General features: G+C 39.7%; 1 protein-coding gene across 6 annotated transcripts in view; it reads right to left on the bottom strand.

The window, feature by feature from the left end:
- Positions 1–949: 949 nt before the first annotated feature.
- Positions 950–27,747, bottom strand: part of SMAD1 (SMAD family member 1) — a 77,627-nt gene continuing 50,829 nt past the window's right edge. For all 6 annotated transcript variants that reach the window (XM_060012109.1, XM_069540677.1, XM_060012104.1 and 3 more), the window contains 5 exons: positions 19,152–19,409; positions 16,174–16,290; positions 12,835–13,056; positions 6,324–6,580; positions 950–2,379 (listed from right to left, as the gene is read on the bottom strand). In XM_060012109.1, the coding sequence (XP_059868092.1) occupies positions 2,236–2,379; positions 6,324–6,580; positions 12,835–13,056; positions 16,174–16,290; positions 19,152–19,409 (998 nt within the window). In that variant the 3' untranslated portion in view covers positions 950–2,235. The remainder of the gene's footprint in view (positions 2,380–6,323; positions 6,581–12,834; positions 13,057–16,173; positions 16,291–19,151; positions 19,410–27,747) is intronic.

Raw genomic sequence — 27,747 nt, 5'->3', positions numbered from 1 at the left:
GAAGCCTGATAGTTTTATTAATCTCCTTTTATTACAGCTCACCAGTCACCACTGTGTATCCAGATCACCTGTGCCAGGAATGATAGCAGGTAAGTGAGAAAACAGAGTACGGGGGGGTCAAAGCAAAGAGTGAGCCCATACTTGCATGGCAGTTATGTTTGCCAGGTATATTCAAACACATTTTTCTTCCAACAGATCCTCCCCTCAACCTGTGATGAGGACACAACGACATTATCTCCATTTTACAGATGAGGACACAGAGGTTCACAGAAGCGAAATGCCCTAGCAAAGCATGAATGTGTGTTATAACAGAGGTCTTCCATTCAGGGCTTTCTACACTTACACCATGATGCCTTTGGAGACAGCAAGATGCAGCAGAAATTTCTGCTTGGTCATAGTTTGGGGAATAGGAGGGGCTGATAAATACCTCTGGGAAAGAGGGACAAAAACGTACGGGAGAAACAGAGGCATCTATTTGGCCAGGGAAGAATCTGAGTCTCCCCAAATCTGTGTCCTTCGTGGGCAAACTCCATTTTGGGGGTGAGGTGGGGCTGAGAGAGAGAGAGGATGGGCTCATCCCAGTCACAAGTAGATGGCAGAAGCGATCATCCTGTCTCGCTGCAGTTTTAGTTCTCCTTCTTCCCACAGTGTTACGTCCTTTCACATTCATCCTTGCATCCTCATCTGAAGTTTAGAAACTGGGACTTTTGGTGGACTGAGAGGCATCCCCCAATAATGGCCGCTACAGACACTGCTCACACGAGAAGGTATGTTTAGATCTGGAATTCCAGGGTGTGCAAGTTAGCTTTTTCTTAATTTTTAAAGTTCCATATGTCTTGTCTTTTCTGATTTAAAGTGACTCTGCTCTTTTCATGATTCAGTCTCCCTGTCTCTGCAATTTAGGTTTTCAGTCATCCAGTTTGTTATGTTTGGCAAAGAATATTTGAGAAAAATCTCTCAAGAGAGTGGTGAACTTTATTAATTTTAAAATCTTGTGCGTGAAGAAAGGAAACAACAAATTTTTAATCAAAGTAAGCAATAATGACAGGTTTATTTAAAATTTCCAGTAGAGAAAACCCACTAGTTTTGGAATAAAAGTACTCAATGTACGAGAGCGTAAGTGAATATAAAAGATTAGCAGAAGAAAAATAAAACCAAACACAGTACAAAAAAACTTAAAAAGTTTGAAATGGATTTAAACTGAGATGTTCCTTAAATCCTCCAAATATTTAACAGAGTTACTAGGTTTGGCAAACAATTCACTTGAAAATTAAAGCCTATTTCTGTATTGTAAACTCCATAAAAACTCCTTATTAAATTCAAGCACTCCATACAATTGGTACTGAAACATACAGGCAGTCAATTTCAGAATAGTAGGAATTATTCATTTGCTCTCACAGTTATATGAATTAACCAGCTGCATAACTGTTTTTTGGAGAGGATGGGACAGAAGATGAAAAAAAAAAAAGGGTAGGATAAAATCTCTAAAAAATTGAAACACAGCAAAATTCAGACACCAGTTTGTTTCTTTAAAGCAACAAACTGAATTTTTACAGTATATTCTACATTTGTCATTTCCCTCTCCCCCCGCCCCTTCCAATACTCCTAAATCCACTAGTCTAATCAATTCTTAACTTCCAAATATTCTGTACATATATATTTAGCAAAGAGCATATGCCTAACATTATTCTGACAGCATTATGGTCAGCATACAATTTTAGAAAGATTACTATGTATATCACCAAGATTAACCTTTACTTAAAAAAACGAACAAACAAAAACCATTACTAAACAAATAGTTTTAAAATATTATGAAAACCCATGTGAGAAGACTCCACATGGGCTCTAAACCTGATAAAAACACACGTCAGAAAGACTATTAATGCTCAGCTTCTGCCAAACGATGACCTTAAAGTGCCAAACACAACAGAATCTCTTAGGACCGTTTTTCCGATTTGTCCCTGGCTTGGCCATCTCTCCTTTAACTATACACGAAGTCCTGCTAAAAGTATGCATTTTAGTTGATTTTACTATAGAATGTTACAATGTAAACTAAACAGGTTCTTATATCAACAGTATGTTACCCAGGTTTTTAAATTTCTGAATCCAACAGTTGGTCACAGAGGTCAAGTATTATCAAGGCTCCTTTGTCAGTTCAGATGGTGTCTGACTCATCCATCCTTCAAGTACATGCAAGGCTCAATAGTTTTCAAGAGGCAGAAGCCCGAGGCCGTTTTAAGACACAGATGAAATAGGATTATGAGGTGAACCCATCTGGGTAAGAACTTTATCCAGCCACTGGAGGGGGCCATGCAGATGGATCTCAATCCAGCAGGGGGTGCTAGTAACATCCTGGCGGTGGTATTCTGCTCCCCAACCCTAGAAACAACACGGGAGGTCATTTAACTTGTTTGACTCAGTGGTTCAACTTATGAAGTAAAAAGAGCTCACATAATCAGACACTCCGATTAAAGATCCGGTTCTCTCCACAAGACAAACGTGCACAAATGTGCACACACGATTTGGCAGGCAATTTCACAGCTCCCCAGAGGCCATCCATGGGTTCCAGATTAAGAAGTACTGGTCTTGGGGAATGAAAGTTTCAAACTACATTATAAGGCTGTTGTAATAAAGATACTTTCTAACTTTCATTTTTATTGCCCATTATCTCACCGATAATATTGTGACAGATGTTGTTAAATTCTCATTTCATCATCAAGGAAATAAGGAAAAAGGCATGTAAGACTAACTGACATTCTGTTTCTTCCTATTTAGCCACTGAAGTCTCTATAAACACAGAGCTTGACCTTTCAATCTCCAAGCAAAACTGGCAGGAGCATGTAAGTATCCAAAAATCTATTAGTAACACCTAACCATTGCCCTGAATCAATTAGTAACACCTAGCCATTGCCCTGAATCATCTGTACGAGAGGGTAGCTTGCCAGGCAGCTTCAGGATTACTGAATTAAGACATGAAAGTTGACAGAAGCAAGTCCCTGTACAAAAGAGAAAAATAGTTTTGCCATTGCAAAGATCAAAACCTCACTGGTATGGTGGATGATGGCATACAAGGGCCTGATAAACCCTTGTTTCCTGAGGGATGTCAGACAAGGCCAGGTTCTATTTATCTCTGCTATCTACCTACCCCAGGAACTTCAAGAAACGTATCTGAATATCAGAACTTTCAAGAGAAAGTTGTGATACATGAACTGCATATGTATAAACATCCATGCATTTGTACATATATCAACAAACTGCTAAGTTTAATCAGAAGATTTATGTGCATGTTTCCTACATTAGATAGTAAGTTCTTTGAAGGCAGAGACCAGATCTTATTTATCTTTGATCTCAAACATCTAGCACAGTGACTGGCACAAAGCAGAAGCTCCAGAAACACTTGTTCAGCTGAAATGACTTGGAGTTTTCAGATATGCGGAGTTTACTATGCAACTAATTTATAAAGTATGTGTTTTATATTAAAGTCCAAAAATGATCATCTTTAAAAAATAGTACAAAATTGGCTATTAATATTAGTAAAACGTTCTATATCCTTTCTCTAGGATGCTAAGTGTGAGAGGGCAAAGTAGGCAGTCCTTATGATAATAAAGAACAATGTTGTACCATGTGTAAATTTTTTGTTGCTAATGTATAATAAAGTAGCTGCCCTTTGTCATGTCAGCAGGGGGTTTAAAATAAGATGTTTATCTTTAACTCTCCAAATCCAGCTTCTTAGCTATGTCCATTATAGCCTGTATAACCCTTCATTCCAATACTTACCACTTTATATTATAATTAAACACAGACTGGGCCATCAGCATCTTGAAGCTAGACACTTTAGGCGCTTTTTCATCTCTGTATTAATTCTCTGGAATGGTGCTAAAAATGTTTGCTGAATAAATGAAATCTAATACATTTTTAATGCGTATCTCTGCATTATAAACACTTTTTATCAGCGTAACGGTGGTTTTTACTTGTGTAAAAGTCAATACTTAAAAATGTGTAAAAGTAAAATCATTAAAATTGATTGGGTAATCCATAAGAAATAAGTTTGAGGAGAAAGCCAATTAGAGCATTGGAGTCATAAATTCTCCTAGAGTGGTCCTTCAATAACAATAGACTTATCAAGGGACCTCAGTAATGATCACCACAGTTCCCCAACTGCAGCCACCCTTTTTTTTTTTTTTTTTTTGCGGTAGGCGGGCCTCTCACTGCTGTGGCCTCTCCCCTTGCGGAGCACAGGCTCCAGACGCGCAGGCCCAGCGGCCATGGCTCACGGGCCCAGCCGCTCCACAGCATGTGGGATCTTCCCAGATCGGGGCACTAACCTGTGTCCCCTGCATTGGCAGGCGGACTCTCAACCACTGCGCCACCAGGGAAGCCCGCAGCCACCCATTTTAAAAATAATGAACGTGGGGATCAGGAAGGAATCCCGGGTCCTTAATCACACACACACAGAACTAGAACCTGGATCTCCTGACTCTCAAGAGGTCTTCTTTCCTCCATATCAATAAAAACAACACACACAAACAATGCTGGCAACTTACTGTCCTCATTTTAAAATTCATTTCAGTCAAAATGCTAAGTCAACAATTAAACAGTGCACATTACTAATGGATGAGAAAACTCTTTGTAGTCTCATAGGTACATAGCATACAGGTAAACCTCTTGAAAAGGTAAAAAAAAAACCTCCTTCAATACTAAAAAGTTCTGTACTCAGCTATAAGAAACTGTTGAATTGTGTTTCAAGAAAACACACTGAAAACCTGCTAATGTGACTCAAAGAAGTAGGGAAAAAATGATATTCAGGGAAAGATACCTTTGACGTAAAGGATGATTAACAAAGTAAGGTTCCAAAGTTACCCTCTGTAATAAATACAGCACAGAACAGGTTTAACAACAAGTTCTGTAGCTTCTGAAGAGAGGATATGAAAGGTGATTGCCTCGCCCAAATACATAATTAGTTTTGTTTCTCAGAGTAACAGAGGAGGAAAATCTGTCTTTGAGGATTCAGAGCCAAGTCAGTCAGCCACTAGACTAAGTTTCTGACTCATAAATTTATTCAGACATATGAGTTTCTTTTTTCCATTTCGATGGCATCTTAAAACTTTTTATTTCTCAGAGGCAGAAGAGGAGGCAAAAAAGAGATCAATTCTTGTGAGCGATGTCTGTAACCTTAACCCTCCTCGAACCTCACAGCACAACCCTAGCGCTGAGGCAAGGGCCTTATTAACTCTTGAATATAAGAAAATCGGGGGAAGGGGGGGCTGGGATGTAGTGAGAGAGTAGCTTTGCCATATACACACTACCAAACGTAAATGGATAGCTAGTGGGAAACAGCTGCATAGCACAGGGAGATCAGCTCGGTGCTCTGACCACCTAGAGGGGTGGGATAAGGAGGGTGGGAGGGAGATGCAAGAGGGAGGGGATATGGGGCTATATGTATACGTACAGCTGATTCACTGTGTTGTATAGCAGAAACTAACACAACATTGTAAAGCAGTTATACTCTAATAAAGATGTATTAAAAAAAAAAAAGGATCAGTGTCATATGGGACAGAGCCACCCCCAGTGGCACTCATACTAGATCAGTGCATCCCTTGCCCACCCATATGTACCTGAGAATAAATTATTGTTTTTCGGAAAAAAAAAAAAAAAAAAAAAGAAAATCACAAGCTTTACTGGAACCACTAAAAAACTGACCAATCAAAAATAAATCTCAGTGTGATGAACTTTTACTCTCACACACAAAAAGGACCACTTGCTTATTGTTGAAACAAAAGTAACAAGTGTCACCGTTCTAAAAGTACTACCAAGCATAGCATTAAAAAAAAAGAGGGGTGCGTTTATAGAACTGATCTCTGGGAATTCCCTGGCGGCCCAGGGGTTAGGACTCTGCGCTTTCACTGCCAAGGGTGAAGGTTCAACCCCTAGTCAGGGAACTAAGATCCCTGAAGCCACGTGGCACAGCCAAAAAATAAATAAACAAAAAAACAAAAATAAAAAGAACTGATCTCATAAGACAACCATGCATTTAAAGCATATACTTTATATATATATACATAATAACATATTCTAATAGTATTACAATAGCTAAAATAGTGCTACTTGAATAAGGAAAAGTTATTAAAGCCTGCTACTACTAACATTTAACACAAACACTCCTATATTCCAATGATACTTTCCTCATAGTTGACATCCTTGTTAAAGGTTAAAAATGTCTAGATAATAAGTTGGTGTCTATGGACACATATCAAGAGGATATAGATTTACATATAACATGGAAGTGCATTAAACCCTGACTAGAAGAACCAGAGCTCACTTACCTTCACAAAGCTCATGCGAATAGTACACATTTTTGTGAGCTCATAGACTGTCTCGAAGCCATGGTTCACAGACTGTGCCAGTAACTGAGCAAATTCTTGGTTGTTAAAAATTTTCAAACTACACCCACTAGGGATCTTGCAAACAGTAGTGGGATGAAATCCATGATGGTAGTTGCAGTTCCGACTCTGCACAAAGATACTACTGTCACTGAGGCATTCAGCATATACCTCGCCTCCGACATAATAAAGATGAACTCCTGCAGGGAGACAAAGCATAGAGTATGGTCATTATCGCTTTTCACAGCTGAAAAGCATCCGTGTAGCTTCAGAATGTAAATTTACGTGGTTGATTCGATAAACAGACATTCTCCAAGTCTTGCACAATTGATAAAATCTTAGTTAACTGTATTAGTTAATACAATGTCCATATGTCAACATGCATGTCTAGAAGGTTGTAGGAAATAACACAACAAAGTCTCTTAAAAATAAGTAACAGAGTGCAGCAATTTCATTTTGAAAAGCACTTAAGGCCTATTTGGCCATGAATTGAGAGCAAATTCTCACTTTAAAAACATAGCACAATAAAGCTGAACTTGATCATGGGATCCTACACATATTCGTTACATAAGCTCTCTTGTATTTATCTTGCAGCTAAGCTTTTCAAAAAATTTTAGGGTAGGGGAAGGGAGGATCGAGAGGAGTAAAAGAACTAGAAAACCACAGGTGGAGGAAGTACTGCTGAGAAGTGTAAGATGTAAGGTCCAGGGCTTCCCTGGTGGTGCAGTGGTTGAGAGTCCGCCTGCCGATGCAGGGGACACGGGTTCGTGACCCGGTCCGGGAGGATCCCACATGCCACGGAGCGGCTGGGCCCGTGAGCCATGGCCGCTGAGCCTGCATGTCCGGAGCCTGTGCAACGGGAGAGGCCACAGCAGTGAGAGGCCCACGTATCGCAAAAAAAAAAAAAAAAAAAAAAAAAATAGATGTAAGGCCCAGGGGGAAAAAACCTAGAAACAGTAATTCATACTGTGTGTAATCTGATCTCACTCAACTATTATCTGCTCCAAACTTCTTCCTGTGAGACCTAGAGTGCCAGGAGTGTAGGAAATTGATCTTACCCAGCCTTTAAAAAAATGAAAGGGGAAAAAACCACTCTGACAAAACCCCACACCATTATAGGCCACCCAGCAAACAGTCACATCCCACGTGGCTTTCAGTGATGGACCTTGCAGGTAACTCTGGCAAAGCTTAGTCAATGCAAGAACCTACTGTCTCATCCAAAATACTATGTGCTCATATGTGTAATCCAAAAAAACCAGTAGTACTGATGAACCTGGGGCAGGGCAGGAATAAAAGACGCAGACGTAGAGAACGGACTTGAGGACACAGTGGGGGGAAAGGGAAGCTGGGACAAAGTGAGAGAGTGGCATGGACATATATACACTACCAAATGTAAAATGGATGGCTAGTGGGAAGCTGCTGCATGGCACAGGGAGATCAGCTCAGTGTTTTGTGACCACCTAGAGGGGTGGGATAGGGAGGGTGGGAGGGAGACTCAAGAGGGAGGGGATATGGGGATATATGTATACATATAGCTGATTCACTTTGTTGTACAGCAGAAACTAATACAACAGTGGAAAGCGATTATACTCCCATAAAGATATTAAGGAAAGAAAGAAGGAAAAAAATGCAAGTCGAGCTGATGGCTGTGTCTACAGGGCTGTCATGATTTGAGTGAACTAAAGTATTTTAGAAAAATGAAAAAAAAATACTATGTGCTGTGTTGATATGTATACACAATGGCTAAGACTGCTGTAACAATTAAATAGCCGCTGGAGCAGAAGCCCATTTTTCTGTCTGATGTAGAGAAAACAATTTAAGGGTGTGTGTGTGTTTGCTACTTTTTTCCTGATTATAAAAATGAGGAATTTTCATTTTAGAAAATTTAGAAAGTAAAGCAAAATATAAAGAAGCAGAAAACATTATCACTCCTTTAGAGGCCCAGAGGCAGTAACTGTGAATACACATTGTATTCGGTCTTGAGTATCATTAAACTTTCTTTGCAAACATCTAACATATCTCCACCACTGAATGACTACAACAATTTATTTAAAGGATTCTCCCATCATTGGACCATTCTGTTGATACTAATTTTCTGCTATGATAACAATGCCATGATGAATGTCTCAGCATAATTTTTGATAATATCGTTAGGAGCAATTCCTGGAAGTTATGTCATTGGATCGAAGGCTCTTGATTCACTTTGCCGGAGCACTTGTATCAATATACACTCTCTCCAGCAGCAGATGAGTACCTTTCTCACTTCACCCGTGCCAGTACTGAGTCTGAGTTTAAAACAACAACAAAATTCCCCTGATTTATAGCTGGAAAACAATATTGTTTTAATTTGCACGTGAGCCTTGATACGCTCTCCTCTGTCTACTAGCCATCTGTGTTTCTCTTATGGATTTACTGTTCATATTTCTTACTTATTTATTCCTCTGGGGTTCTAGTATTTTTATTATTTTTTTAATGAGCTGCGCATATGGGAAAGATATAAATAATTTATTTATTTGTTTCCCCGTTAGTCCTTTGTCTTTTAATTTTGTTCACGGTACCGTTTTTCTTTAACCTACAGAAGTTTGAAATCTTTAAGTAGACAAATTTCTTGCAACCTTTCTGTTGCTTTTTATGCTTAGAAAATCTCTGCCACTCTTTTTTTTTTTAAAGCATTTTCCAGTCTATCTCATCCTTTTTTTTTTAAAAATTTATTTAATTTTTGTCTGTGTTGGGTCTTCCCTGCGGTGCACGGGCTTTTCTCCAGTTGCAGAGAGCGGGGGCCACTCTTCATTGTGGTGCATGGGCTTACTGCGGAGTAGTTATGGCACGCAGACTCAGCTGCTCCGCAGCACGTGAGATCCTCCCGGACCGGGGCACGAACCCACGTCCCCTGCATCGGCAGGCAGACTCTCAACCACTGCACCACCAGGGAAGTCCTCTCTGCCACTCTTGATCAATATATGTTCTTCTAGTTTTTCAATAGCTTGCCTTAAAAAATAATTCAACTCACTAATCCATTTGCATATGTGGAATGGGGCAGGGTTTCTACCCCCAGCCTCCCCCAAAAGCTAACTTTGTTATTGCAGGACCACTGGAAGACTCTACTAATTTGTTATGCTTCACTTATCATACATTAAATTTTTAAATACAGTATAGTCTGAGTTTACTTTATTCTATTGTTCTCTCTACACACCGATTTAATTGTAGTTTCATAATCTTTCATTGATCGTCACCTTGAGAATTTTTTCTTTACTCTTCCATTAAAAAATTTTAGCTATTTTCACTTATTTATCCTTCTGGGTAATATGCAGAATACATCTTCCAACTTTCAAAAACAAAACATTGTGATTCTGACATGGATTGTTTAAACTATGAATTAAATTAGGAAGAATGAATATCCTTAAACTGTTCTCACAATATTAAGCCTTTTCTTTAAGGAACACAGACTACCTATTTATTATTCAAATTTTCTTTCGCTCTCAGTGAAATTTGGTTTTCTTTACATAATTCTCATATGTTGCTGGTTCAGATTATTTACGCATTCTGCTGCTACTGAGAATGTAATTTTCCTCTCCATTATATTTGCTAACTGTTTATTGCCAGATTAAAGAAAACTGATATATAATTTCTAAAACTAGAGTCGAGGCATCTGGAACAATTTGAAATAACAGCATTCCCAGAATCCTTATTTTCTTCCTAATTGTTAATAGGAATGTTCCAGAGTACAATGGCTTTTTACTACATTGGAGTAATGGTCAACTTTAGAATATAATGAAAACTATGTCCCTCTGTTCCAAATGTATGCAAAACTGTGTTTATATACAATTTCAGGGGTTTACAGACCACAGAAAGATACCCATACGATATGAACCTGAGTTCTGACATTTCATCATTAGATGTGTGGTTTAGGCTTATATTTTTTCCTGAAGCCTACTACGGAATTATCTATCAGTTCCTGTTTTAAGAGTTGTTGTTTTTGTTTCCAGGATTCAATGTTAAACTTCATCTCAAATGTCTTTTAAGCACCTATTGAATAACCTTTTAATTTGTTCTAATTTCATAGTAGGTCATTTAAAAAAACTTTTACTCTGGAAATAATTTCAAAACTTACAGAAATAGAACAAACAACAAAGAAAAACAGAACAAAGAACACCCACACAACCATTCTCCAGATTCACCTGTTGGGACAGTTCACTCCATATGCTTCATCATGGGTACCTCTGTCCTCTCTATTCTTCCACACACACCCTCATATACACACACATAGGTACATACATGTATACATTCGGACACAGGATTGTTTTAGGTGGATAGATATCTCTATCTATAAACATAAGATACATATATAATTTCCTCCTGAACCATTTCATCATGGTCCTTTACCCCTACATACTTAAGTGTGTATTTCCTAAGAATAGGGGTCTTCTCTTACAAGCCACAGCATAATCAGCAATGCCACTGCATTTAACACTGATGTAATACTTCTATCTTATCTACCACTCATATTCTAATTCTGTCTGCTGACCCCAATAATGCTCTTTGTAGTACTTTTCCCCTGTCTGCTGCAGGATCACGTCCAGGGGCAGATTATTACATAGAGCTGTCATGTTTCTTTAGCCGTTTTAATGTGGAACATTCTCACACCTTTGTCTTTCGACATCAGTATTTTGGAAGAATACAGTCCCTTCTCACCCTTTGTGTCTGGGGTCTGTCTGAAGGCACCCTGAGATTCGATTCAGATCTGCATGCTCAGTTGGATTTCTGTGTAGGTGACGTTACTCCCTCCTCAGAGCACCACAGCTGGAGGTTCACGACCTCCATCTGCCTCTCACTGGCGATGATAATTCTCATCGCCTAGTCAAGATGTTGTCCAATTTCTCCACTAAATAGTTACTGATTCTTATTCTCCCATGTCAGTAATAGGCAGCCTGGGAGGAGATACTTAAAGACCATGAAAATATCCTGATTCTCATAAAAAGTTCTCTCTATATTTAGCATCACTGACTGTTCTTGCCTGATGGTTGCAAAATGGGGACTTTCTAACTCCACCAACTCACTCTGCATTTACCAGTCAGCCTTCCCCATTCATTTATTTATCTGTTACTGGCATGGACTTATGAATTACTATGGTTTTCCAGTGGTTTAAAACTCACTACTGTATTTAATTATTTTGGTGCTCGAACTATCCCAGAGTTGGCCAGTGGAAGCCCCTCCAAGTTGGCTCCTGGGAAATGCCTCCATCATGTGCATAAGTATTTGTTTACTTTCGGACATAACAGAACGTCTCGGCTCATCTTGCATCTACCTGTCTCAGCCTTGGAGTCAGCCCTTTCTCCAAAAGCCCTGGTTCCTCTTAGCAGCCATGGAGTTAAGAGATGATGGTCTGAGCACTGTATGTGCTTATTACTACTGGGTATCTTTGCCTCTTGGCCCTCTCAGCAGACAGATCAGAAACTATATGCATGCAGAGACACATCCACATATGCCTTCATACACGTGCATACATACACGCGTACAGGAGTACATAAACATGCATGTACACATTATTAAAATCACGATCTCACACTGATACCTCCACAGGGTTTATTTTTTACCCTTCTCCACACTTGTATGTCTCTTCTTTTTTTTTTTTTTTTTTTTTTTTTTGTGGTACATGGGCCTCTCACTGTTGTGGCCTCTCCCGTTGCGGAACACAGGCTCCGGACGCGCAGGCTCAGCGGCCGTGGCTCGCGGGCCCAGCCGCTCCACGGCACGTGGGATCTTCCCGGACCGGCGCACGAACCCGTGTCCCCTGCATCGGCAGGCATCAAACACTGCGCCACCAGGGAAGCCCTGTATGTCTCTTCCTATTCCACAGTGAAAACCCAGGTTTACCCCAACAACCACACATTTAGTCATTTGCTTAATATTATAATACATCTTAAAATTTCATAACTGTCTCCTTCACACTGCCACTAAATAATCAAGTCTATTAAAAAGAGTTCAGGACTTGTTTGCAGTCGCTCTACCTTACCTGGCTCAGGCTGAGGTTCTGTAGCCAAATACTATATATTCATAAGTTATTTTGAATTAGTTCTTTTTTTTTTCCCCCAGTGGGTCATGGTATTCATTTGAAATACATTCGGTTTACTTGTTTTCATTTGCTTTTTGCTTTTAGTTTTAGGTTGTAAAGAATTTTTTAACAGCTATTTCATTCTTTGGCAAAACACGTGATAGAATGGTGTCACCAGATAGCAAATCACTATTCCAGCTATAATTATTATGAGTCAGGAGACCGCAAAAATCGCTGATTGGAAAATGAAGAACTTCCTGATAATACAAATTGAAAAAATATTTATAAACCGTACCGGCAAGTGTATATCATCTGGTATTGACTCCAGGAACGACTGGTGAGTTCTGGGGTAAGAGGGACATGACAGACAAACATTTGAGAGAGGTTCCAGTGAAAGCTCACCTTTCCCGATGTGTCGCCTAGTGTTTTCGATAGTGGAATTCCGGTTGACGTTGGAGAGCAGCCCAAGGCAGAAACGGTTCTTGTTGTTGGAAGGATCGGTGAAGCCATCCACCAGCACGCTCGTGGAGGAGGCATGGAAAGCTTCGCCCACACGATTATTGAGCTCGTAGTAGACAATAGAGCACCAGTGTTTTGGTTCCTCGTAAGCAACTGCTTGAACATCTTTAAGAAAGAAAAGCTGAGAGTCAACCATGGTGAGTGCCCTGGGCTCTCAAAAACTGAAACTTGTGTGGTGAAGTTGGCTCAGGGCCGTGGAATGAAGATGTGAAGAAGCCACTGCTATGATGATGTATAGAGTTCATCTCTGATCTCAGAAGCAGGTACACTCCTTGCTAAGTGCGACATTCACCTTTCACTGGAAGATATTTTCTCCAGCGGCCGTCAGATAACCAAGACACTGGCCGAGCAAGCACACGAGCAGCATGTGCTGAACGCTCTGTAATTCACCAAAATGGAAATGACCCCACCACTGACCCTGGCTCACCATCTAAAGAGACGCAACAAGTGGCAAGTGAAAAAACAAGTGCAGAGAGAACAATAGAGGACAGGAAATGTGCCAAAGGTGCTGGCACAAAGAGGAATTACTTTGGACAACGCCTCAGTAGGCCGACGCTTTTTCAAAGCAATGAAAATCAGTTTCTAATTATTGATAAGAAGTTACCTTACTTCACATTCGGTTGCCAATAACTCTCACAGCTACAGCTTTGCTCCAGTCCTCAAGCTCAGGAAGAAATTCTGCCAGCTGGCCATTCTTACAGGATGAATCATATCTCTCTCATCCAGATTTCATGCTAACTTCCTTATATTTGCTTTAAGTCATGCAGAGCAGGTGTGTTTTGTCTCTCCATTCCCAGAATGGGCCAACAATGGAAATTACCCAGCTTTACTGACAGGATGCAGCTTGTTAAGTCAAATCTCTTAAGACTAACAAATCTCCAAACAGAACATGCTTCTAAACATTTGCAACTAAAAAGTTCTAAAGATAAGTTCCTTCTGTAGTAAAACCTCTTATACCAGTGCTTTAGCAATTCCAGGAATACAAACCATATGTATCTAGTATGCCAATATGTAATGATCTGAGGTTTATGAAGACTTGAGTGTACAATCTTAAAAAAAAAAAGAGAGAGAAAATCCACATTGGAAGCACGAACTCTAACTGTTAAGGGAGAATGACCTCTGCGTTCTTCACATCAACCTCCACGAATATTGAAATGAGCTTTACTGTAGAATTCGGTAAAGAAAATGATCATTAAGAAAATCCACACATACAGTAAGTGCTTTATACACTTAAGCAGGTAAGCTGAACACAAACACACACCATCTTCCCTGTTTGCTAAGTGTTATCCCATGTCAATAAGCTGTACTTCAAAGAGCAAAGTTTTAGTGATTTACAGGTGCCAAATCTTAAAGAAGACTGCAACCTCATAAAGAGAAGGCTTTTTTTTTTTCCGGCTGTGCCGCACGGCAGGCGGAACTTCCCCGACCACGGATCAAACGCGCACCCCCTGCACTGGAAGCTCGGAGTCTTAACCACTGGACCATCAGGGAAGTCTAAGAGAGGGCTTGAATCAGCTGTCAGGATTGCTCACAGGACTATTCATCCAGGTTGGAGGCTGACAATTGTTTTTTCTGTAAAAGGCCAGAAAGGTCTTGGGGGCCACGTGGTCTCTATGGCCCCTATTCAACTGTGCCCTAGCTGTGCAAAAGCAGCCACAGATAATATGTAATAAATGAACACAGCTGTGTCCCAATAAAGCTTTATTTACAAAAACAGGGAGCAGGCTGAAGTGGCCCGTGGGCTGCAGTCTGCTGACCCCTGCTCCAGGAAAACCACCAAAGTATAACAACCACAAGGCCAATAGCCCGTCCTCATGAAAATATTAAGTGTAAACTTATTCTAATGGGGAAAGAATTTTAAGCCATTTAAAGGGAAAATTTTAAAGCAAACTGAAGGTCTGTTTCCTGAAATCAGACATTTTGGGCTTAGCCACCATGGCTGCAGGTCCACAGGCTTATAACTGTTTCACAGTGCTGTGCCCATTCTCTCCTGCTATTCTGTTCCCCAAATACACATTCCAAGGATGTGTGAGACAGGAGTTATTTTCCCCAACCAAAATCTTTGTCAACTCATAATTTTATGTTTGAGAGTATATTCTAGAGATTATCAAAATACAGAGCTAATAAAAAAGATGACAGACAGCCAATAAAAAAGACATAAGAAATGTTTACAGATTAAAAAGGTGTAAATTCCAATTTATTACACTGCACACTGAAGGAAGGTTGAGTTCATCCACAACTTTTAAGAAGTTAGACGATATCAGCAACTCTGACAAGGTCTGAGGTATCTGCAGACCTTTACTGAAAAAGTGATAGGAATGAGATAAGACATACCTAGTAACGAAATGGCTCTTTAACTTCAATTTGCATTAAATGAATACAAATTGAATGAGCCATCTCTGCCGCTGCTGAGCTGCTGAGCGGGCCAGCGAAGCACTTTCCTCCAGGGGAGGTTACCTGGGGACAGTTTCACTCAATGTGTGGTCATGACTTCTTACAGATGCTCAGGGATTCTCCCAACGCTTATTTACCCGAGTTCCCTGCTCGCTTAAGCCTCTGCAGACCTGGCAGAATGATGGCATCCTCCTCTCAGACACTGCCAGGGATCACAAAGACCCACCCTCTACTAGAGAGGAAAAGAAGTCAGCTCCTCAGGGTAAGAAAAGGAAAAACATGCGCCTCCCACCCCTTCTTGTAACAAGGTAAGAAACAAACAAATAGAGCAAGAAGGGAACAAAAGCTATTAGTTTGTTTCAGCTGCAGCTATACATAGATGAGGCCTAGAAAATAGATGGGGCTTATGAATATCTATTCCAACGACCAAAGAACCTTTTGGAAAGCCTTGTTATACGAACTTTAAATTTTGGAAATCACCAGTGAAAACTCTAGTTTTACGTTCTTTTTTCTCCCTCAACATCCTTTGTCTTTCACATAAAAATACTCTTTTATCACCAATTCAAAAGTATTGAGTATTGAAGTTATAAACAGATGACTGCACAATTGTATCTAGGCCTTCATTAGTTAAATCAGTGCGCCTGTTCTTCATATAAAAGGCTTATCTGTAATCCAAAGAAGTCTTTCCATTGAGCTTCTCTTACTATAAGTGCTTATCTTTTTCAAATAGCTATCTTTTTAAAGACTAATAAAAATCTGTGAGAGAAAGCAACGCTTGGACAGATAAACTTCAGACTCTGAAAGGGAATAAGCAGCAATTCATTTTACCTCCTCTGTTGACTTCTGAGGGCAGTGAAGGCGCCATTATATTTGTGTCCATGGGCTGAGAGCCATCCTGGGTTATGGGATCTTCAGGAGGCAGATAAGCAGGTGGAGGTGTATCGGCTACAAAATTTGGAAAAAAGCTCTGGTAAGCACACGTGCTTAAAACATATATTCTCTTCGGTGCCGAAATTCTTAAGAGATTAAGTTGCCATTTCAACCTCCCCATCGGAAGATTAGAGGCTACAGGCGCTGGACCGGGTGTACATTTTTTGAAAATTACTACCATCTTATGCAATAAATAATCTTATACAATTGTAGTGAAGATTCAGTGGGACGAAAGCACCGTATGCCAGTTCTAGAAGTTGTCTGCCTATCGAGGATCATGCCATTTTAAAACAATCAGAAGGGCATTTAAACATGCTTTCACCCAACCCACCTTAAAAGGGCCTCTGCATTTCATCATTTCCCTGGTGGACGGAAAACCTTCGAAAGCTACGCAGGACTTCTTAAGAAAAGGAGCTTCAGGGTGTCTTGCATTAAATCTATGGGCTCTTAGGGATTTATCAACTGAGTTTCATTACAGCCAACTTACTGACTCCAACTGTGAATTTCCCATGACTTCAAGAAATCTGCTGGGACTACCTTCTCCCTACCCACTTAAATATATATAACAGATTCACTTTGCTGTACACCTGAAACTAACACAATGTTGTAAATAAACTATACCCCAATAAAAATTTTTTAAAAATCTTCTGTACCCATATTAAAAAAAAAAATAATCACGAGTTTCAAAATCCCTAGTAGCAGAATAATAGGAAAGAAATCAGTTTGTCGCAACTATCTTCTATTTCAGAATTTGCATACATGTTTCTCCTGGAAAGCTCACAGCTAACTGGCAAATAAGAGGCAAAGAGTGTGATTTTTGAAACAAAGAACACTAACACAAGTCTTGTGCTTTCTTAAATAAGGATTTCCCACAAACAATCCTTTGTGATGGAAAAACAAGTTCCTCATGGGCTATGGTGAGCTCACCTCATACCACTTAGCACATACAACAGAGCAGGGAACAAAGCTTCACCTCAAAGAACCACCAATAGCTTGGACAGGTACTCTAGACCACTCAGGGCAACCATCAAATAGAAAAAGCGAACACTACTCTTTCAGAGTTTCTCAAGAGATTTCCCAGACTGACTTTCCAGCTGAATCACAACCTGGCCACTTCTACCGTCCAGGTGCTAACAAGCCAGGCCTCAGAGCACAAAGACAGGACTATGGGGACCTGATCTGGATGTATTTTCCACCCTTTCTCCAGCTTTTTAAAATTCAGCTTCTTCCCTGCAGCTGTAACACTGCCTCTGCTTTACTTCCAGCCAGGAATGAAGACAAAGAGCCTCCTCTGAGACCAAATCCAATACCATTTCTGCAAACAAGCTGGTGAAAACTTCATCAACGACTTAAGGCATCAGCGTCCCTGGGAGGCACCAGATACTCTGGGTGATGCTCTACTCTCCCCACAAGGTCCTCCTCCCACCCCTTCAGCTTTCTCTGCTCCATATTTCCTCTACTTGGCCTGTGCCTTAATCCCTGACAGCTGGGGACAAGGTGTAAATTCAAGCAATAATCTTCAGTTTTTTCACTCTTGGGCCCACCCTGGGTCTGCCACTGCTCCACAGCCTTCCAAAACAATCTCCTTACCACTAACCTGTTCCTCAAACCCAGCGGGTCCAGGAGGGAGTGCGGTGGATAGCAGATTACCAGATGATACTAGTTTGATTTTCAAACAAGTCTATCCCTCACCCTCATCTTAAACCATTTTCGACTGAAAAACAAACAGTGCAGGGGCTTCCCTGGTGGCGCAGTGGTTGAGAGTCCGCCTGCCGATGCAGGGGACACGGGTTCGTGCCCCAGTTCGGGAAGACCCCACATGCCGCGGAGCGGCTGGGCCCGTGAGCCATGGCCGCTGAGCCTGCGTGTCCAGAGCCTGTGCTCCGCAACGGGAGAGGCCACAACAGTGAGAGGCCCGCGTACCGCAAAAAAAAAAAAAAAAGTGCAAGATAATAGGCTAAAAATGTAAAAAAGCAATAAATATATAAATAAAAGATAGGAATATCAAGTGTGGACCACTTTTCAATTTTTGAGGACACACCAGCTCTGCTGTCGAATTCAAATCTGCCCAAAAACATTTCAAGTGATACATTAAACATGCTCGCCCACTCATTTTCCCTTCCTGCAACGTTAATAGATGTCAAGTGTATCTTTGCTTGGCGTATCCTTTGTGAGGTCTGCTGGCGAGAAATTGGGCACTAATCATTTTTTGAGGTGCTCGCTTATGAACCTATAACTCGAAAAATATAATGTCCTAATTACTCATTTAATTTGACAAACATTACACCACCAGAGAAGTCTAAAAATGAAGGATAATGGTTTTTTTGTCTTTGTTAAACAAGCAGATGGTTTCCAGTACTCCTGATGCAAGTCTTTTGTTGTTAAAGTCTATGTGTCTTGGGATTACATCACCACTTAAACGAATCTAATTAAGTTGTGTGGTGGGGTGTGATCCCCCAGGAAATATCTTTTCTGAGGCTGCACTTACGACAGGGACTTTTCCTTGCATGGGAACAGCAAATGTGTGCAGCATGCTATTTTTTTCCCCGTTCTTTTATCAAGCGCAAAGGCTAGAACAACTATGCCACTCCCAGAAGGATGCAGCTGTTTTAAAACCTTTCAAAAATCAAAAATGTATTCAAGCATCTGTGCCAGACAAATAAAACACTGGCTCACTTGGCTAGAAGTCCCCGTTCATTCAAAGTTGCATCCTGAGTTCTAGAGGCGCAGTGCCACGTACCAGGGCTGGAAACTTTCTCCATTCCAGGGAACCCAGCTTCGCCTTAACTCTGTGATGACAATTTGACCACAGAACATCACTGTTCTGTGGTCAAATCTGATCTGACCACAGAACATCACTGAACACTGCAACCTACCTGGCATCTGAAAGGGGCTTCCTGGGTCTGAGCTGGTCGGAGAGTGAGGGTAGGTGCTACTGCTGCTCCCAGGAGAGTTTGGGTAACTGCTATTGGGAGAATGAGGAAACGGATGGCTGCTGGGTTGCTGGAAAGAATCCGGGAAAGTGGCGTTGAGTGGCATGTGAGGCTCATTTTGTCCTAAGTTCCGGAACTGAGCTAAGAGGCTGTGCTGAGGATTATATTCACTGTGTCTTGGAACCAGTACTGGAGGAAGAACTGGAAAAAGGGAAAGAAAAGAAAAGAGGGACAAAAATGAGAATGATGAAAATCGTTAATAACGTCACAATAAAACACAATAAAGTTGAAACCTAATCTGTAAGTAACAACAAATTATTCGAACACTGTCATGCTGCCAACTGAAAGGCACCATTCAAATGAAAAGACATTTTTCACTCAGGAATAAATGCAGTAAACTCTACGGTCTCCTTAGAATCACTGATGGCCTATGCCTGGACCTGCAGCATTGACAAACTACCCAAGGAAAGTCTGCAAAATACATTCTTTTAGGTTAAAAATGTTAAGGTTCCCTTATTCTTAATTTTTTCATTCACTAAAAACCAAAGCACAACTAGGAACATATATCGCCACTGACAATTCCAGTTAACATCTCTGGCTGATAAGATTTCACATTTAAGAGTTAATAATATTTATTGAATGCTATGAGTTACTCACCACAAATGCTTTAAATGGACACATTAACTCACTTTAAACCAAAGGAAGTATAGTAAATAAAGTTGAGAGGGTAAATACAATGAGCTGTATAATATCCAAATGCCAATGAAGACAGTTAATTAGATAAAATGTGATTTTCTGTGGGACAGACTTTATGTTGTGTCCTAGCAGTCATACTTTATGAACATTTTTCCTCTAAGGATCTTTTTTTTTTTTTTTTTTTTTTTTTTTGCGGTACGCGGGCCTCTCACTGCTGTGGCCTTCTCCCGTTGCGGAGGACAGGCTCCGGACGCGCAGGCTCAGCGGCCATGGTTCACGGGCCCAGCCACTCCGCGGCACGTGGGATCCTCCCGGACCGGGGCACGAACCTGCGTCCCCTGCATCAGCAGGCGGACTCCCAACCACTTGCGCCACCAGGGAAGCCCTCCTCTAAGGATCTTAATGTATTTACCCACGTCTCAGTAATCCTTATCACTACCTGATAGGCAAAGGAAGAAACAGGTCATGCAATCCACATTTTGCTAACCGAATGAATACTCAAGGTACAAAGGCCAAAAAACATACACACCAGGAGAGAAGGAAATAAAACAACTTAAGCCATTCCTAAAAGCTCCGTATGTTAGGAACCTAAGGAGTTAATGATTAGCATGGTCCTCAACCTCCAGAAACCTCCAGGGGCAAAGCCACTACAAAGGCAATGATAAAGGGAAGGGCAGGCTGGCTTCCAGAGCCCTAACTGGGGTTAGCAGCTTCTTGCCAGGGTCACCAGATGGCTCCTCCCCATAATCAAGGTCCTTGGAATCCCTACTGCTCTTGTGGCCTTGGCTGGAAGGAGAAAAACAACCCATCTGGTAAACTACATGGGAGGGAAGAGGAGATTTAAAATCTGTTATTGTTGTTGGGAGTTAGGCCTCAGAATACATTTTCCCAAAGAAACCATATTTAGTGGCATTAGGAATTAAGTAGATTTTTGAGGGCTTTCCAGGGAATCTATCCATGACTGATACCATTTCTACAGGAAAAAGTACTCTTAATGCTTGGATTATCACTAATTTATGAGCTGAAAATTGTTTAAGAAAAAAAAAAGTTTTTGAAGGTATTAAAAGTTCTCATGTGCTGTATCGTAGATTTCTCCGTAATCCTGTAGCAATAAGATTTGCTGATTCCCCTACTATTTGATCCCTTAGAAACAAATCTTTTTAGTAGAATAAATGTATTTTCCTTTTTCACACAGTGATGGAATCTGTCCAAATCAAGTCATCAAAAGCATGATTCCTACCTATAGTGGAAAAAGAATAAATACATATATATATCAGAATTACTTTGCTGTATGCCTGAAACTAACCCAACGTTGTAAATCAATTACACTCCAAAACACCCAACGCCCTCCCCCAAAAAAAACCCAAGAAGGAAAAAAGTGGGGGGAAGGGAAAAGAAGGCCTAATTCCTCCTACCTTTCAGTAGTCATTTGAAATGTAAACCACTTTGCTTTGTTGTCGACAAAGTTCCCAACTGTCACAAAGGCTCCCCCAACACCAAGAGAAATCTATATTCCAAAATAAATACATGCTCTGAAATAGTGCAATATCTTTAAATTACCTATGCAATCAAACACTTTTCTTTTTCTTTCAACTGTTGCAGCCTGAATTACCGCTTCCCAGCTTGCCTTTTATGGTCATCTAGCTACAGCCTCCATTCTGATCCGTACCTTTAAAAGGTGGAAAATACTGGCTTCTAAATCCCTCGTGCCAACTACAGCACCAGACAGCAACTTAAAAGAGTTCTCCATCTCTCTTCTCTCTCCCTTCCTCTCTCCCACCCACACCCCCTTACTGGAGCCCCTGTTTTAGAGACTCTTATTGCCTAACAGAGTTTTAGAACTGGGAATTTACTTCTTCCCACTGCTTGCAGATGACAGTGGCAGCAGAAGGCAATGTATTTCTATACCTCCGGCTGATACTACGCACACACGTGTTCCTGTGTAACTGATGCGTGGTGTGCAGTGGTCTGGCTCTAAAGCACCGGGCTGCCCTTAGTGTACACCACAGGTGAGATCAATCAGCTTTTGTACATGACCTGGGATGTGAGCCACCAACTACAACAAAGCAGCACTCTATAGATGAACTTGACGAGACTGATACCTTTTTCTCACCTCTGATTATTAAGATGAGATGATTTTGCTGCTGCTGATATAGGTACAGGTATATTTTAATGAACTTAAAAAAGGTACTGAGGTATCACACACCTATAATAAAATGCAGAAATCTTTTTATAAATGCAATCGTATATACTCTTGTGTCTGGTTTCTTAAGTTCAACATTATGTCTGTATGATTGATTCATCCAATGTGTGTAGCATCTCATCATATGTATATATTACAATTTATCAGTCAGCCCATCTAACCTCCTCAGAGGATAATCAATTTCATTTTTTTCTGTTTTATCCTTTCTGTGTTTCTTGAAGAAATTAAACAGATAAATGTTTGCTTTCTTATTTCATCTTTATTACTAAAAGGAAAGGCAGCCTCCTATACAGCCTTTGCACTTAGCTTTTTCAACTGTATCTTAGGATTAACTTCATATTAGTTTGTAGAGATTGACCTTATTTGTTTTACAGCTAATAGCACCATAGTTTATTCAAACAATCTCCAATGCCTGGGCATTTAGGTAGTTTACAATATTCTACCATTACATACTATATTGCAATGAATAACTCCAGGCATATACTGCAGTACTGTTAAAGGTGTATCTTCAGGGTAAATTCCTAGAAGTGGAAATACTGAGTGAAAGGGTAAATGCAGGTATAATTTTGTTATCGTCAAGTATCCCTACATAGGGGTTGTACCATTTTGCATTGCTACCAGCAACAAATGAAAGTGACTTTTCCCTCAAAGCCTCCTGAACAGACTATGCTGACAGGTTTTTAAAAAATTTTTCTGATAATCTGATGGGTGGAAAATGGTAGGTATTGTGGTGCAATTCTAATTTATATTTCTATTATGGTGAAAGTTGATCATCTTTCCATGTATTTCAGAAGATGTATTTTTATCTTTTTTTGGTGAATTGCCTGCTTGTGCCTTTTGCCCATTTTTCATCTTCGCATTTTTCATTTATATATATATATATATATATATATATGATATTAGCCCATGATATATTACGTTACAAATATCTTATCACAATCTGTCAATTTGTCTTTTGGCTCTGCTTATGTGCAAGTTTATTTTTTATTTTTTGGTAGTCAAATTTATCAATGTTTTCTTTTATGGCATATGGATTTTGAGTGATAAAAAGCCGCCTTCTACACCCAGACTGTAAGGAAGAATTCATCCATGCATTCTTCCAGTGCATATAAAGTTTCATATTTTACTTAAACCTCTGATCCATTTGGAGTTCAGTTTATTTATAGTATGAGCAACAGATCTAACTTTATCTTTTTCCAAATGGTTAGCCAGCTGCCCCAATACCATTAATTAAAAAGCCCAACTCCGGGCAATTCCCTGGCGGCCCAGTGGTTAAGACGCCATGCTTCCATTGCAGGGGGCGCGGGTTCGATCCCTGGTGGGAGAACTAAGATCTTCCAAGCCACGTGGTGAGGCCAAAAAAAAAAAAAAAAGCCCACCCATCCTAGTGGTTGGAGATACCACCTTTCTCATAAATGTCCATGTATGTTAGGGTCTATCTTTAGACATCCCATCCCATTCCATTCTAGTCTGTGTCCCAGTATCACTCTGCTTTAATTATAGAGACTTTATAGTACATGCTAATATCTGTAGGGCTAGTCCCCTCTCACAGTTCTTCCTTTTCAGTGTTTTACTCATACGCTTACTTTTCCATATGAACTTTGGTTATCACCTTGTCGACCTCCAGAAAAAAAGATTACTGGTACTTTTAGTGGGATCACATTATATTTAAACATTAATTGGGCTTCCCTGGTGGCGCAGTGGTTGAGAGTCCGCCTGCCAATGCAGGGGACATGGGCTCATGCCCCGGTCCGGGAAGATCCCACATGTCGCGGAGCGGCTGGGCCCGTGAGCCATGGCCGCTGAGCCTGTGCGTCCGGAGCCTGTGCTCCGCAATGGGAGAGGCCACAACAGTGAGGACCGCGCACCGCAAAAATAAAAAAAAAAAACAACCAAAAAAAACATTAATTTAGTAAGAATATGTTGATGATGTTAAAATATTCTATTCAAGAACTAGGAAGGTCTGTCAACTCTACTTTTGCATCTTTCAGGACTGCCCCATAGCTACTGTCTGTATTAATTTGCCAGGCCTGCCCATAACAAAGTACCACAGAACTGGGGGACTTAAACAACAGAAATTTATTTACTCAAAGTTCTGGTGGCTAGAAATCTGAGACCAAGGTGTTGGCAGGTTGGTTTCTCCCGAGGCCTCTCTTCTTGGTTTGCAGATGGCCACTTTCTTGCTGCGTTCTCCCGTAGCTTACTTCCCTGGTGTTCCTCTGTATGTCCTAATCTCCTCTTCTTATAAGGACACCAGTCAGTTTAGGGTCCAGACCAATGGCCTCATTTTAACTTTCTAAAGACCCTACTTCCAAACACAGTCACATTCTTAGGTATTAATACTTATGATTAGGGCTTCAACAGATACATTTTGCGGGGGACATAATTCAATCTATAACACTGCATTAGGTTTTAAACATTTCTTATAAAATTAAGTATTTTATCTTTTCCGTTGCTATTTTAAATGGAGTTTTCTATTCCATTATATCTTCTATCTGGTAATTATTTATATATATGGTTATTGATATTTCCATGCTATTTTATATATTACTACCTGGCTGAATTCTTTTGTTGTCTGACTTATTTTTATCATTGACTCATTATAGAGTGAGTTCTCCAGCAAATGATCACGTCTCCAACTAGTTTTACTTTTTCCTTTTGAATTGTTTTCTCTTGTCTGATTGCACTGGCTAGTAGTGCCAATACAATGTTAAAAAGTAATGGAGATAGTGAATTTCCATGACTTATTCTTGACCTTGGTGAGAATGCCTCTAGTGTTTCCCCATTAAGTAAGATGCTGACTTTAGGACTGACATATATAAATTATGTTAAGGAAGTATCCATCCATTCCTATAGTTGAGTGTTTTTACTAGGAACAGGTGTTGAATTTTTGTCAGAAGATTGTTCAGCATTTCTAAAGATATTATGATTTTTCTTCTTATACTTATTAATATGGTGTATTATCCCTGCATTCTGGCTAAGACCTGCTTGGTGATGATGTATTATTTTCTTAATGTGGGGCAGGAGAGTCTTATAACTAATATTTTATTTCAGTTTATATTAATATTCATAAACTATATTGATCTGTAAGTTTCTTTGTGTGCTATCTTTAGCAGGTTGTCATGTCACTGTTACACCTGCTTCATAAATGTTTGTGTGCTCAGAAACAGTTTATGTTTCTAAACAGACTCTAAATTGTTGGTAGACTCCCTCTCTTAAACTCTCTGGGATTGCTGCTTTCCTGTGGAGTAGTTCCTTAAAACTTTCTCTATTTGTCCTCTGTAAATAAATGTAAGCTTTCTATGTCTACTGAGGATAATTTTGGTAAATTATACTTTCTTCTAGAAAATTATCCATTTCACCTAGGTTTTTAAATTTACTTGCATAAAGGTATGCTAAGTAACCTTACAGTAAAATTTTGTATTCTCTTTATCAATATCTATTTCCCTCTTATTTCTTATTTTATATTTGTGCTTTCTTCTTGCAACACCTTTTTCTTCCTTTATTAAATTGACCCTTGGGTTGTTTTTTTTCAAACCAGGATTTGGATTTGTTGACTTGATCTGTTTTTTTTTTACTATTTCATTATTTTTTGCTTTTATCTTTATTATCTTTGTCCTCATACTTCTGCTTTTTCTTTGGCTTACTTCAGTGTTCTTTTCCTAGCCTTTTGATTGGGAATTTAAAATTTACTTTTATTCTTTCATTTTTACTGATATAGGTGTTCAATGCTATGAATTTTTCTCTGATCACTGGTTTAAATGCATCCCACAGATTCTAATATGTAGCTGTTTGATCATGATTTCCCAGAAATTATGTAATTTATATTTTCTCATTTGCCAATAGGTCATTTAGTAGAAAAGTTTTAAAATTCCCAGAGAGAAGAGCTTATTTGCTTCAAATTTCTAGGTTTATGGCATTGTGATAAGAATGCTGACTGCAGTATTTCTAACTTATGGAACTTGATATTTTCTTTATGACCTACAATATTACACATTTTTGTGAGTGTTCCTTGCACACTTGAGAAGGTATATTTTCTATTATTAGGATGCAGTGTTTAATACGTTTCTGTAAAAACTACCTAATTAATCATGTTGCTTAGGTCTCCAGCATCGGGGGCAGGGTGTGTGTGTCAGTGAACTTCTTTTGTAAAGGATCGGAGAGTAAACATTTGAGGTTTTGTGCACTACAGGGCCTCTGTCACAACTATTCAACTCTGCTGTTGTAGTAAGAAACCCATAGACAATATGTAAACAAGTGGATGTGTCTGTGTGTTAAAAAGCTTTATCTACAGAAACAAGTAACAGACTTGACTTGGCCTGTGGGCAGCTTCCCAACCTCTGGCTGCTATGTTACTTACGTTTTTTCCCACATGACCTGTCTTGTATTTAGACTGGTGTGTTAAAGTTTCCATTATTGTTGTGTTTCTATTCATCTTCCCTGCCATATCCTGCTTTATACAGGAGGTTGCTGTGATGTTTGGTGCATATATGTTCACTTTAAAGTGCTCTCTGTGTCAGTGCTTTTTGGTCTTCTGAATTCTATTTTGTGTGATACTAGAATCACAATCCCCTATTTCCTGTTGTTTACAAGTGCCTGATATACCTTTGCCAATTCCTTGATTTTTAGCTTTTTAATCACTTTGGGGGGGGGGGGCGGATGGGTCTTCTGAATACAGCATAAAGTTTTGCTTTACGAACCAACTTGAAAACCTTTTAATTTTAATAGGTGATTAAACCCATTTATTTATTTATATATTTATATATATATATATATATATACACACACACACACACACACACACACACACACACACACACACACACACACATATACATGATGTATATTTTTATCTTGGGCCATGCCGCACGGCCTGTGGGATCTTAGTTCCCCGACCAGGGATTGAACCCAGGCCCTCAGCAGTGAGAGCATAGAGTCCTAACCACTGGACCAGCAGGGAATTCCTGCCCATTTACATTTATTGCTATGACTGATGTTTGGTCTCAACTCTGTCATGTTATTTTTTATTAGAGTTATTGTAATATTATATTTACTATATTTCTCTATGTGATGTAATTATTTGTCTTCGATTTTTTTTAAAGGGAACTCTAAAGATAGTTTTATATTGCTGTGCTCTGGTTATTTTTCTATTTGTATCTTTTAAGGTCTTCCATCTCTGTTTTTTTCCTTGCTCAACCTCATACCGTCTAGTTGGTCAGTTTTAAATGGTATCTTTTAATTCTCATCTATCACCTATACAATCAATGATCTTATTTTACTTTCCCCCTTTCCCTATTCTTCTATTCCATTTTTATAGTTGTACTCTTTCTACTTTGTCAGAACAAAGTTTATATACTATTCTTTCATCCATATCACTACACTTATTTTAGCCTTATCTCTATGACTGAATATATTAAATGCTCACCACCTGTCCTTTTGCCAAACCTCCCCCAGTCATATCTTAGTTGAATAAAATGACCCCAGCAGATGCCTCAGGAAGAGCTAGCTCATTGTTACAGTATTCCCTGACTTGTTGCACATTTAAAACTTTCTATAGCCCTGATGCTTGAAGGAGAGCTTGGCTTGTCCTTGATTTCCTTGTTTCTTGAAATGCTTTTTCACTGATGCCTATTTCTAGAT

The sequence above is a fragment of the Delphinus delphis genome, chromosome 5 (genome assembly GCF_949987515.2).
Source record: "Delphinus delphis chromosome 5, mDelDel1.2, whole genome shotgun sequence".
Taxonomy (NCBI): Eukaryota; Metazoa; Chordata; class Mammalia; order Artiodactyla; family Delphinidae; genus Delphinus; species Delphinus delphis.
Note: the sequence above shows the minus strand (reverse complement) of the source record. Positions and strands in the feature narration are given on the sequence as shown.